Here is a 13,558-nt window from a genome sequence, read left to right as displayed (position 1 = left end):
CCACTCTGGGGAAAGAAAGTACACATTTAAAAGAATCAGCAGCCTAGGTAGGATATAATGTGACTTAAGAGTTTCACCGTAACATCATAGAGTATAAAAATGAAAATATAAAGTGCATTTTAAATGATTAATGTACAAAGCTGACCTCTTCCAGTGTGCATTAATCAAGAAAAAATGCACACTTTCTATAGTGGTTAATGTTGCAGGTCCATTATTCAGCTTTGATAATGTGCATAAAAATGCTCAATATGACAATGAGTTGGGGTAGCTGAGAATTTAGAATGGTGGCAAGTTTGTTGTAGTATTTGGATTAGCATTCTTAACCTACATCTTGACAGCTTCTTTTCTTCATTTCGCAAGTGTTAATAAAAATCTAGCTTTATCTTCTTTGATTTTTGGTTATTTTTTCTTGTATTTTAGTTTTTTTTTTTACAAAACAATTAAAAAATACCTGCTCAAACAAATACTACCAGCATTCATTAGTCAGGATGGTTATATGTAAAAGAAATGATGCCAGATAGTAACAAATCCAAGAGAAGTTTATTATGAAAATGGCACCTGCGGGATGAAAAAAAATTAAGTTACATAAAGACAACCATGTATGACATGTATGAGAATCTACAAAAGTATAAAAAGAACCCTGTTGTAAATGAAGTATGTACATTTCTGATTTGCAGCATTATCAATGATCAATGAAAAAAATGTTTCAAATAAGCCAGGCACTCAAGAAGTTAGATTCGGTTAGCTTAACACAAAATAAATGTACCATAGCTGTCACTTTTTAACATTTTAATTTTTTTATATTGTAGAGTTGGTAACACTGCTAAGATTTATACGAACAGAATCCCTTTCCCCATTATTCAGCTACTTGGCACCAGTCTCCTCATAAAAGATTTCATATATTTGTACAAGAAATAGTTAAAAACACAGACACAGTCTTCACAGGTAATGAAGTTTTTTTTTCATTTTGTAATTTTAAACACTATGGATTTAGACAGCAGCTGTGATTATCTGTTAGTTCAAATCACCAGAAATCATTTTGACACAACACAGTAACATTTATAAAAAAAACCCAAAACAACAACAGCTGTCTAGCTGTTCTTCGTAGCTGATAGGTGCACTCCTTTGATTGTTCCATAGCTAGAGCAGAGCTTCCAAAATTAAACTTTGAATTTCCCAATCAGCTTTCTTGCCTTTTTTAAACCTACTTTAATCCTTCCTATGGAACCTTTAAAAGTTCATTAATTAAATATCTGGCATCCAGTTCCTTTTCCACTATCACTCCTCTGTGGCTTGGACCTACTTCTCAAATTCAAAGCTACCACAGAAATTGACACAATGCAGTGAGTGGTCAAAAAGGACAGCTGAGTTAATACATTAGCTTTGCACACATAAGCGAATATATATGACAATTCTAAGCTCAGTTTCCTTTTTAAACAATGCCAGTCGACCTTTGAAAGAATTTCATATCTCACTGGTAATTGTTCTACGTATTGCTCCACCAGCCTACCTAGGAGAAAACCAAAGAAATGCACCCTCTGCTTACAGTTCGAGCACAAGGACTCTGGGAATGTTAACAACTGAGGCTATATGGCGTCAATTTGCTTAATATATCTGAGCATTACTCTGTAGTGCATTGTGGGGTACACTGGAAGAGTAAGTCATACCCAGAATTCCTCTGTGGGAATAATGGCTCCATTAACCTTGAGCTAGTTAAGAGTCTTTTATCTCTGAGAGTGAAGAAGAGAAAACGAGAGAGCGAGAGAAAGAGAGAGGGAAAACGTGTGGAGGAGGTGGGGAGAGAGGAAGAGGGAGAGAGAGGTTTGAGAATACACAACAGCAAAGCAACAGCAGAAATTAAAATGTATACAGACAGTGGAAGCAGCATAAGGTGACATTACAGAGGAAGGCCACCACACAAAAACCACTAACCCCCAAGAATCACTGGTTCACTAGGACTGCAGGAATGGGACTTTACCACTCCGGACTAGAGATAAAGCACAGAGAAGACAAAGGACAAAACAACTACATTAGCTTAGTATATACTGCATATAGTAACACACATTGAAACTGCAATGGGACTGACAGCCAAGGACACTTACACATTGTACACATTACAGTTCTCACATCTGTTATTAGATGCCTTAACAAACAGCTGCCAAAGATGGAGTGGAAGAAGAATTTATATTTGACAGTCATTTGGAGTGTTTGACACTACACTGTGATTTCTGGCAACAAAGACAAAATAGGAGATTTCTTTTCTTTTACTTAATGTGCAGTTTTCAGTTGTAGTTATCTATTTCAAGCTTATTAACCCATTCTTTAGTTTTAAAACATATTGGTTTCAATACTAGAAATAAGGAAAATATTAACAAAAAATACCCAAATCAAAGAAAAAAAAAGAAATTTACAACCTTCCCTCTATAATATTAAATGAAAAACAAAACAAAACATGTTAAATAGTACTGTTTTTTTTTTTTACTCTGAAGTGTTATTTGACGTTGTAAAATTAGCCTCAGTTACACTGAGAAAAAAATAAAGCAAAACAATATGCACCTAAGAAACTGCTCCTCGCGTCAATTAAATTGATTTTTTTGTTTTTAAGCACTTTTTGAAAAAGGCTTCCTGACCCATTTAAATTTGATGTGAGGCTATGCTTGTTAGTTTGGAGGTAAAAAATTTTAAGTCCTGCAGCAAATGTTAATGAGGGCTTTTGTCTTAACTAACCAAGGAGACTGCAGCACCCCACTATAAACCAGTACGGAACACATTCTTTCCAAAAAACCCAGCCCACAAGCTGCATATTGTATGAAGACATTACAGATTAATAAATGATAGCACCATGGTTTTAGAAATTAAGTTAAAGTTTCAGTAATTAACATTTAGTCCAACTTTTTAACATTCTAGTCACAGGCCAGAAATTAACTTTTTAAGAACCCAAATTATTTTATGTGCAAGTAAGAAAATCTTAACCATAAAAAGAGAATTAAACTCTGCATAAAATTCTAAAATACTATCCCCTATTTTAAAGGAATTAGGAACAAAACCCCCTTTTCATTTGACTTAGTCAAACAGGGCACAATTTTTATGCTTGTTTCTTTTAATCTTGATCATATCAAGATCATTTTGAAGTAAAACCAATGGTTGTCACTTTAAAATCTCTTTACCACAACACTGAGTATTCTATGGCAGAGGCATACACATATTAAAGGCATCTTAATAAAGATGCAAAGGAAAAAACACACATCTTAGAAGAAGACAAAATGGCAGGCAACTGGTACTTCAACTCTCTGAAGGCAAAAATAAAAAAATATCTTTACATTAAAGAATAAGTCAAGTTAAAGAGAAAGGGAATGAAATGGGGACCATCATATTGAGATAATAAGCTGACCTGCTCAAATTCAAAGTGCTAGAATTAAAGGTCTAAATTAAAACATAGTCTATGCCTCAGAGTATAACACTGAACACAGTATGTGGTCATATTTCAATCCTCCTTCCGTTCCAGAGTCTGTGTAGTGTGAATGCCATTGCTGTACACAGGAAATGGAAGAGTGGAAAAAAGTCCTTCGGCAGTTGTGAACACATTCCCTGCAGGCATTTGGGTCAGACTGGCCCCGCTCACAGCACTTCCAAATGGTCCCGACATATTGAGTCGGTGAACGTGGTGGTAGAGCATTTCCATGGGTGTTTTAGGATCTAGCCCAAAGCTGGGGCTGTTAACATCAACAAAGTTAACAGCATGGGTGTTGGGGAGGAGGTTGCCCTGCATGGCTAAAGTAACTTCAGCTGGAGCATATCGAATAGTGCCAGTGGTGTAGACCCTCTGAGCAGCAGTGCTGGTCGCAGCAAGGGTTCCTGTTACCCTGTGAACCAAAGGAAGCACCACATTGCCTGCTTGTAACCTCTGAAGGGCTTCCAGATCCCCAGCGTACAACAAAGAGTTGGAAGTTGTGGGACCTCCTGGGTGTTTGTCTCTTGGAGATGCTGAAAGTGGGGGTGACAAAGGGTCAGAGGACACAGGAGCCAAGGCTGAGTTGGATGAGGTGCTGAACTGAGTTTTACGGCTGGCAGTATTTTCAGTCCCTGGCGGGGTGAGAACGGAGTCTGGAATGGAGACATGTAAACTACTGCTGGCTTGGGGGGAAGGGAAGTGCTCGGAGCTGGGGGGCTTGGTCATACTGTAGGGTGATTCATTCCTTGAGATTTCCCTGTTGGGTGGGTAATTCCAAATACTGCTATCATTATCAAAATTTATAGGTTCTGAGATTTCTGTTTTAATTTTGAGCACTGAGGCACTGTTTGGTGACGAAAGCAGCTGGGGCTGTTCCACCAAAGCTGAGTCAAGTCCATTTGGACTTGAGGTGCTTGACAGCCTTCTCCGGGTCATGCTGCCTCCCTTTTGCTTTTTTCTCCTTTTCTTCCTCTTCTGATGTTTGCTGGAAGACTGGGCATTTACTTCACCTGCACTGTCTGAGTCCTTGGCACTATCGGAGGTCAGTGATTCACAGTTCTGCAACCGCAAGTCTGACTCACTCTCAACATAGCGCTCCACCTTGATCTGCATAGAGCCAAGAGTGCCAAAACTGTCCTCAGGAGCCTTTTGATTCTCGAAGTCAGAGTTTTCAAAGCTGTCATCACTGTCCCTGCTGTCCTGGTTGCTGGAGCTGTTCCCATCATCATTACAGTTCATTTCGTTATCTGACTGATTTCCTGACTTTTTCCTGTCGGATTCAGGGTCTTCACTGTTTTCTGATTGGTTTCCTTTCTCATCTGACTTTGAGTTCTCATTGTCCTCTGGAGCAAAATGAAAGTGAAACAAACCATTAGCAACAGGAACATAATATTATAATTCAAGTGCAGATTTCTACCTACCAATGAGATTTGATTTCCTTTAAACTTTTTTTGGCAAACGGTGTTCTGTTCTGTAGAGCCACACTTTTTTGCAAAGTTGTGTTGGGAGAGTTTTGATCACCATGAGTGTCTCTGGCTTAGGACTGTTCATGCACTAAAAGCCTATGCTATATGGCTGCGCCTTGATTGAGGGTGGCCTTTTAATCAGCTGGCAGGACAAGAATAATTTTGACAACTGTGAGCACAACACTATTGTAGCCATGCCATCCAAAGAGATGTCGGTGAACAATCCCATTATCACCATTATGTTCTGGTGATTGTTCTTTCACGTTAATGTTCTCCTACAGTGGGCAGGCATCCAGGTATAGCACTATTTACTAATGAAGATTCTAGTTCTCTCATCTCATTTTCCTCTGACCATTGCCACTTTTGAAGTGGCATAGTGTCTCTGGCTTCAGTGGATTTACTGCTGATTTCCTCCCATGTAAGAGGAGAAGGTCATATGTGTATAAATTCGAATGAATAAAGCAGTTAAAACAATTTTGTGTTGTTGCTAGACTGTCTTCTCATATTCTCCTGAAGGGCAACAAATAAAAAAAAAAATACAGAAAAAAATTCATCCAGTGAATTAAATTCTTGATTGATCCAAATCATCTAAGGACCATTCAAAATATGCCAGCTACAGCACTGAGAAGCTGTCACTCTTCTTGCCTGAATTCATTTAATTATAATTCTAATACTGGTGAGATAAACACTCTAGCTCACTGGACTAGGAGAGCCAAAGCAGCTTTGAGACTGAATACGCTCCATTATCATACTATGTTCAAAAGGGTCACTACAGGCTTCAGGAGACCTTGTCTTTTACAGACCAGCCAGAAATCTTTTGTTGGCTAATAAAAGATGTTTTTCACTCATCAGAGCCAAGTACTACCCTTTTCAATACGCTTGTTTTAGGGGGACAGGAGAAAGGCCAATTTCCCTCTAAAGACTGGTTACTCCTGGAGCCACGTCAATACCAAACTATTTCCCAGAAGTGCTGGAGAAGGTGGGTTTGACAGGAAAGCTGCCTGAGCATTCAGGGTAATGCACTTCACAAGTCATTAAGTGGGACTTTTTCTTGTGTCAGCAGCAGCACAGAGCCTGTTCCTTTTGAAAAATAAAAGCCACAGAAGCAAAGTAGCAGCCATAAACCCCTAAGTCTCATCTAGCTTTTTGTTCCACCTAGCACTGAATTTCTCCTACAATTTTTTCTTCCTTTTTTTTGAATATGCTTTCTTTTAAGACCATGGTTTCTAGCTGGTGAAGAGTGAACTTAAGGTAAGGTGGTCTAAAGCTGCACAATATCAGCCTGGGATTTTATCAGAGCTTGAATTGAACTTGTTGGTTTCATCCAAGGTGTTCCAATTTCAGATCCTTTGGCACTTCTGTTTATTTCCTTTGCAACAAAGAAGCCCCTGTCTCTTCTGTCTTCCAAGACTCCCAGACATCTCCCTCTGAGATGCAGACATCTGTGCACCTTGGGAACACTCTCTTGCTCTGCACCAACCTTAGAAGTCATGAATACACATGTACTTCTAACCTTCTCACTTGGGGAAACTTCTAGTGCACATGGGAAACACAAACTGTTCTGCACATACATGTCATGTGGCTAGTTAAGAACAAGACAGTGTAAAGGAAGCACTAGGAATGGGTGAAGAGATTCCCAGTGATGGTGGCCAACAAGCCTGCATGTTGACTTTAACCATCAAACCAATCTGTCAAGGGAGAACAAATAAAAGCAAAAGATGAAAGAGAGCAGCCATATCATAATATAACATTAATGCCTGAGCTTCTTGCTTTTGCTTGATTTAGATCAGCCCAATGCATTTTCTCCAGCCTTTTTTTGGTTGTTATCACAGACACGAGAGAAAAAAAAATCATCTATGTATGTATGTATGTATGTATGTATGTATGTATGTATCTATCTATCTATCTATCTATCTATCTATCTATCTATCCATCTTGCAGACTACAGCAGAATAACATCTTCTTGGGCCACAGGATACCATGCTTCTTTGAAGGCCAGATGATCTGTACCTGTGTCTAGGTAACCACTATTAAAACAAATGGAATGTGTGAACCATCTGTTCACTGGACCATCTGTAGGACTCATTTACACATTGAGTTTGACGAGTACACTCAGCTTTTAAAAACAGCTGAAGTCCCAGACTTAAAGAGCTTAGAAATGAGTGCTGGAACCCACACCTTATAATTAAATATACTCTATTAACCCAAGAAAACCCTCAAATTTTTCAATCTTCACTGCCCCCTAGTGAGACTCTTCAGGAATGTATTTATACAGGAAAAAGGGTCATAAATATTGTCAGTAGAGACTTCTTTGCAGAATATCTGCTTACTTTGGAAAAAGAAGAACTAGAATCATATTCAACAGTCACAATCCCAAGTCCTCCACACAAGGCACAATACCTGTTCATAAGCACAGCTGGGAAATCAAAGATTTATTTTGGTACTATGTAGGCAAGAATGCACGGAGAGAGTAAAAAAAAAAAAATTCTGAGGAAATGAAGATACTGTGGAAATGGCAAGGTCATTAAAAGACTTTTCTAGTGCTTTTCAATTTAATTTTACATGATTTTTTTTTTAATAGTGCAACAATACTTGAGAAGTAAAAGGAACCAGAAAGCCAACCACGTGGCTTTCATGATATGAACCTTTCTTAGATATAAAGGCACACCATGTGTATTACCTGAGTTGTCCTTTGAGTCTGATTCAGAGTCAGAGGTCTCTGAGGATTCTGAGGTTTTCTCTGGCAGATGAGGAAGTTGTGCAATATCCATTGGAGTGTCCTTGTACTCTGGGTTACTGAAGAGGAGACAGCAAATATAAACACAAATGGATGATTTGCAGTTTCATGATTTTTCCCTCTTTTCATATCAAAGTTCAGGAAAAAAGAGCATAAATAGGAAGAACAGCACAGTAGACACAGAAACATATATTTTTGGCTCCTCAGAGCTTCGCAGCAGGAATTTTATGAAGGTTTATTTTAATACTGCTGTCAAATACTTATATTGACCAGGTACGAAGCCTCGTTTGATTCTAGTGAAGTTTCAGAGCTATCAAAGCATTCTTCCTGAAGTGGGACATCGTGGCTTGTGTGATATCTAGCAGTAAAGTTACACTGTGTAATCATCCAACAACAAAATATCTCAATTTCGATCCCATTACTGTGCCTGGTAGGACAGAGAGGGTGTTTTAACTTTTCCAATCTGTTTCTCTCCCACTGTAATGTCTATTAGACTGTACTGTGTAGCAGTATTCTCTATCAACCTTGCCAGAGCCTTTTCAATACCTGCTTTTCTCAACATTCCAGTTTTCCACACTTTAATCAAGCAGACCATACATAAAGTTATTAAGAAGGTACTCAGTTAGGGCTAGAGAAAGCGACCACTGCTCCAAAGAATCTGGTTAAAAATTAGATTAAAAAGGTTTAATATTTTTTAAACACTGCACACTGCACATTGTCAAGAAACCAAAAGCAACTACTCTAACTATATGACAGATGCACATGTGCATGTTAAGATGCGTATGCTAGGGATAAAGAACTGTCAACACACCCATTATAATCATATCTTCATCTGCTCATGTGGTGCTCACCTGTGACTTGTTAGCAGTGAACATGACTGCAATCTAAAAAAGCTACATTACCAGAGAAACAGAAAAAAATAATCCTCCAACCCTGTGCTTTTTCTTGGTTTGTACATTTTAAAATGTGTTCCTTTCCTAAATCCATGCAAAGGCAGGGGAACAGACACAGCTAGGCATAAGTGTCATAAGGATGTTAAAAGTAACAAAGTCTTCAATAATTTTTGAATAGGTGAGCATTTCCATGCAGTTCAAATTCCAGTCTGGTGATAAAGCAGAAAATCCGCAGTCCTACATAGACAGCGCTGGGTGCGCCTGACACACTACCACAGTGAGAGTGTGTCCATGTTCAGCCTATTGGAGTATACTGTGAAAATTCACACAGTTCACATTGAAATGACATCTTATGATTATCATCTTTATGGTTTTGTCCTGACAAAGTGACTTTATTCTGTTGCCCCAGGGCAGTCCCCAAATTTGCCCCCTCCAAGCAAAAGACGTTTGAGGGCTTTCACACTGTGAATAACAAGTTGTTAAGACAAGAACAGCATTAATCCTCCCTGTCACTATAATTAGTCTATCCTTTTAGAGACAGCTGAATCATACTTTCTAATGCATGAAAATGTATACAGACCAGTACTCCTGCTAAGAGTAGACCTAATTATGCCTTGATCTGTCATTAAAACATTATTTGGACATTTGGATCTTTTGTGGAATCCAGTACAAGGAGAAATCTAAATTAAAAATACAAATTCACTGAAGATGTTAATCTTTTTCTAACAGACTGGTAATGGAAAAATCAGGTTCTGGGAGAAGACCTGGGGAAGACAGCTATCTGTTTTTGTTAGGTATATTCTGCTTGTAGAGAAAATTATTTTGTGGTATGTTTGTGGACTAAGTTCACCTATTGTCTGGAAAGTGGCAAAGGGGACAAAGGCAACTGTTCATAACTCTTATGGATCATTTTTACAGCTTAAAGCTGGAAATATGAGAACACTTCTGGACATTTTGAAGCCCTGTTAAGGACTGGGGCAGAGAAGCTGTACTTCCAGTTCAGAATTGTGAGCCTTAAGCTGACCCTTGAAATGTTGCATTCTGCCTCACACTTGCAAAAAAGAGACAAAAAAGTATCAGGATAAGGATATACTCAGAAAAGTCTGTGCTAAATTGTGTCAGGCCAGAAACACAAGCCCCAGTGAAAACTCCACTGCTGTGGAAGGCTTCCCACAGTACTCCTTCAATGCTCTCCTGCCAGGGGTTGCTTCTGTCTCTTCCCCAAAAGGGGAATCAAAAGCATTTCAACATGCAAGTTTAGGCAGGCACAGTCTCTTCAGTGCCTGCTGGACTTGGCATAATAAGTCACAGTCTAACCCCTAGACATCACTTTGAACTCTCATGGCATCAAAGGGAATGTAACAAACCATGACAAGTAACTTAAAAGGAGAACAGGCCAGAAAATGACAATTGCCTTTCATGACTATCGCAAGGTTTCAAATTTTATTTGTTTGGTTTTTTTCTGCTCCGGAATGAAACAGAAAATCTCCCAATCTTATTGAACATTGTCACAAAACAGAATGTGTTGAAAGGTACTTTCAGATGAGAAAGGTCAAGTTTATAATTCACTGTCCTTCAGTTACAGTTTGTTTTCCCTTGAGCTCAGAAACTAGTCCTTTTAAAATACTTTGGTAAAACAGAATTTCTCAGGGAAAGGCCTTTCATTCAAGACATTTCTACTATTTCTGTTTAAAATAGTTCTAATAGTTTAAAATAGTTTTAAATGCTACTTTTATTTTTAAACCCTATTTTGCATTTTTTAGTGTGAATATTATCTGATGGTTACAGGAACAACAAGGCTTTTTCTCTTGAGAAAGTTCCTCTTTCTGGAGTGAACTGCCAAACGCCTTTTAGAGAGACCTTTTTTTAGCATACCAGAAGTTTGTTTCCACGCATTTTTAATATTCAAATAAACCAGTGCCAAACACTTCACACTAGATTTTATAACATAACACCTGAAACTTGGTGCGGATAACTTTTATCTTTGAGCTCAGGTTGAGTAGATTTCAGGGCAGTGAGGCACACAATAAAACAGTGGAACGTTTATTTCAAAACTAAGGCAGCATAATTCAAGAATATTCCAGTGTACTGAGATATGACAGATGCCTCCATAACTCTCATGAAATACCACTGCTTTTGAGGTGGACTACATGAAAAGTTCTTACCTTTCTCTAATAGGCTGTTGTTTTCTCCCTAAAACTTTCTTCAACAGAGGCAAGTCATAGGGACAGCAGTTCAAGCGAGAGAAGTGACTAGAAGACCTACCTAAGAAGGTAATTGACCCAGATGATATTCTTCTCACTTGAGTTCTTGGCATTGACAGCTATGGTTGCACTAGACTGTATCCAGATATAACCTCCGTTCTTCTGCATCCAGCGGTAATACTTTGTTACACATTGACCCTTATTCAGCACTGGCGAGAAAATACAAACAAACCATAAGCAAGCTATAGTGCATGGTAGGGTAGAACTGAGTGGTAAAATGAGCTTCATTTTACAAAATGCCACAAGTATAAGCACAAGATACTTGGCTTCCTTTAGGTTTAATGCCAGAGAGACGAGAAACAGGATCTGAAGTTCAATATAACTAGCTATATGTTTGCACAAGTTTTTAAAGTATAATTTCACCTGCTTTGGGAAACTCTAGTGGAAGAAGAAAAGTAAAAAACCTACAAATCTCTATAGTTCACAAAATACTTATTGCTGTGTGGACATTTCCAATGCATTCAATGTCAAACTGTAAAAAAAGAAAAGGAAAAAAAAGAGGCAAATTTATATGTGATTTATTCATAGCTCCTAGGTAGACCTCTTTGAGATTCTGGATATTTGAAAGGTTTGGGAAGATACTCTACCCCTGCTGCTTTGATCATTTCTCCTTATTGCAGGCGATATCAACTACTGAACTTATACATCTGTTTCTTTGATCTTGTCAAACAGAATTTAGAGTTCTCAGATGAACCAAATCTCCACTGGTCAGTGGGGGAAAAGTCTTTGGAGAATTTACTTTCTACCAGAGCAAAGTAAATCCACCAACAGACTGAGAAAGAGGCCTAAGGGAGGCACAGAATGGCTTGGTTAGAGCCAAAGAGTGACAGCTCTCTCCAGTGTTTGAAATATGCTAAGAAACAGAGAAAGAAATAAAAGCAATCAGTAATGTGAAACGCTGCTATTAAATGCTCCCAGCAAGAAGGTTTAAAAATACAGATGTTTAAAGTAATACTTCAGCCAAAATATTGCCAAGTTGAAACGAATTTGGTTTGTATCTGATTATTCAGTGTCAGGGGAAGGGGATGAAATGCAAATCTTTCAGTGGAAGGGGGCAGCAAGGTTTTATAAAAATCCTAAACTACATAAAATCTAAGTACTGTTGTTATTGGAGCCCTTTCTCTTCCCTGGACTTCTCGCTACTCTCACAAAGCTTTGTGCACTAGAGGGCAGTGTGCATTCACATACACCTTTCTGCTTTTGTCATGTCCTTGTCTCCGTCTGCTAAAATGAAAAACCTCTAACTGCTGTAATAAATTTGGCTAAATTAGCTGCTAAATGGTTATCTCAAGTAATATGTATTTGCATTAATCATCTTGCTCTAAACCAGAACAAGCCAGAGTCCTAAAGACGTAGTAAATTCATATTGTCCATTTAATTACGGCTAATAAGTGCTTCATATACAATAGTTTCATGAAGTACATTTTCTTTTTTTTTTTATTTTTTTTTTTTTTTTTTTTTTTCCGTAGAGGGAAAAGAAAAAAGTCACTTTGGAAAAGAATAAGTATTTAAGACAGTTAAAGTTCCTACCATAAATGTGACAAATGACACTTTGGAGCTTTCAAGTTAACCAAATGTCTATACCCCTAATTATACATATGAATGTATCTATATCTAAATCCATGTACAGCAGATACCTACAGAAAAATATAGGCAGCCAAAAACAAAGGCAGCCATACAAACGGTGATGTTTTCTTACCTTGGAGGAATCCTCCAATCCCCACTGCAATTTTTCAACTACTAAATAAAAAAATGCAAGTAAATAGTGCAATGTAAAGTGAATGTTAGGTTCAGCTCTTATATAAGCAAATATTTGTAATCTGGATCGTGTTGTTTTTCAGCAACCTGAAGTGAACTAGGTTTGTTTCTAGCAGATATCCATCTTTTGCTAAATTTTTACTTTTATATTCCAAACTTTAAATATTCTACTGTGATAATTCATTGGCTTCAAGACCTCATTATACAGCAGAATAAAGATAAAAAAGAACAACTGCCTACCCAGCATTTCTGTCAAACCACTTTAGAAAACAATCTCACATAAATTAGTCCAACTTTATCAGTTATGAAGAATACGGGAAGTATTGCTGTAAATTTTGATTATGGTAGACATTTCCATTTCAATAAAATAGGACATTCAAAATACTCTGCTTACAGCTGAGTGTAAAATTGATACACACACAAATGTGGAGTGATATTTTCTGTTTTCTGGAATCCCGACCATCCAGAGTTGTGTGCAGAAACTAGTAAAATCTATCTGTACTTGTATCTACTAAATATACAGTTGTTTTTGTTGGAACAGTTTTATCTGGGGAGTTTAACATGCTATACAAATGCCAAAGGACAACTGCCCACCTACACATTTGAAAGTCAAGGTACCAGGCGAGTCACTAGCCAGTGACCGAAGAGCACACTGCAGTTCTGCATAGTGATAGCTATAAGGACTCAGAATCTCCAGCTCTTTCGGTCATCCTAGACAAGTCCTTCAACCTTCAATACCTTCTATATTGGTTGTTGCACCACTGGAAAAGTCTGTCATGACCTGAAACGAGCACTCATTTCAGAACTACGGAAAAGAGAAGGTGCTTGCTTTTTCAAGACTGAGAATTCAGTGCATCAGAGCTATATACAAACCATCTACACTTAGAATCTGGGCTCCCAAATTACTGTACATCCAAATAATGTAGGAAATACTGTATTAAAAATGAGCTTTCCATGAAGTTCATCTACCTGCAAATTCCCATTCTCTC

The 13,558-nt window shown here is 38.0% G+C and overlaps 1 protein-coding gene across 8 annotated transcripts in view; it reads right to left on the bottom strand.

Annotated features, from left to right (window-relative positions):
- Nucleotides 1–521: 521 nt before the first annotated feature.
- The window catches only part of NPAS3 (neuronal PAS domain protein 3), a 610,089-nt gene continuing 597,052 nt past the window's right edge, over nt 522–13,558 (bottom strand). For all 8 annotated transcript variants that reach the window (XM_027726870.2, XM_039386541.1, XM_039386534.1 and 5 more), the window contains 3 exons: nt 10,813–10,960; nt 7,598–7,713; nt 522–4,794 (listed from right to left, as the gene is read on the bottom strand). In XM_027726870.2, the coding sequence (XP_027582671.1) occupies nt 3,485–4,794; nt 7,598–7,713; nt 10,813–10,960 (1,574 nt within the window). In that variant the 3' untranslated portion in view covers nt 522–3,484. The remainder of the gene's footprint in view (nt 4,795–7,597; nt 7,714–10,812; nt 10,961–13,558) is intronic.

The sequence above is a fragment of the Pipra filicauda genome, unplaced genomic scaffold (assembly GCF_003945595.2).
Source record: "Pipra filicauda isolate LSUMZ 115617 unplaced genomic scaffold, ASM394559v2 scaffold11_size5308982_pilon, whole genome shotgun sequence".
NCBI classification, from domain to species: Eukaryota; Metazoa; Chordata; class Aves; order Passeriformes; family Pipridae; genus Pipra; species Pipra filicauda.
Note: the sequence above shows the minus strand (reverse complement) of the source record. Positions and strands in the feature narration are given on the sequence as shown.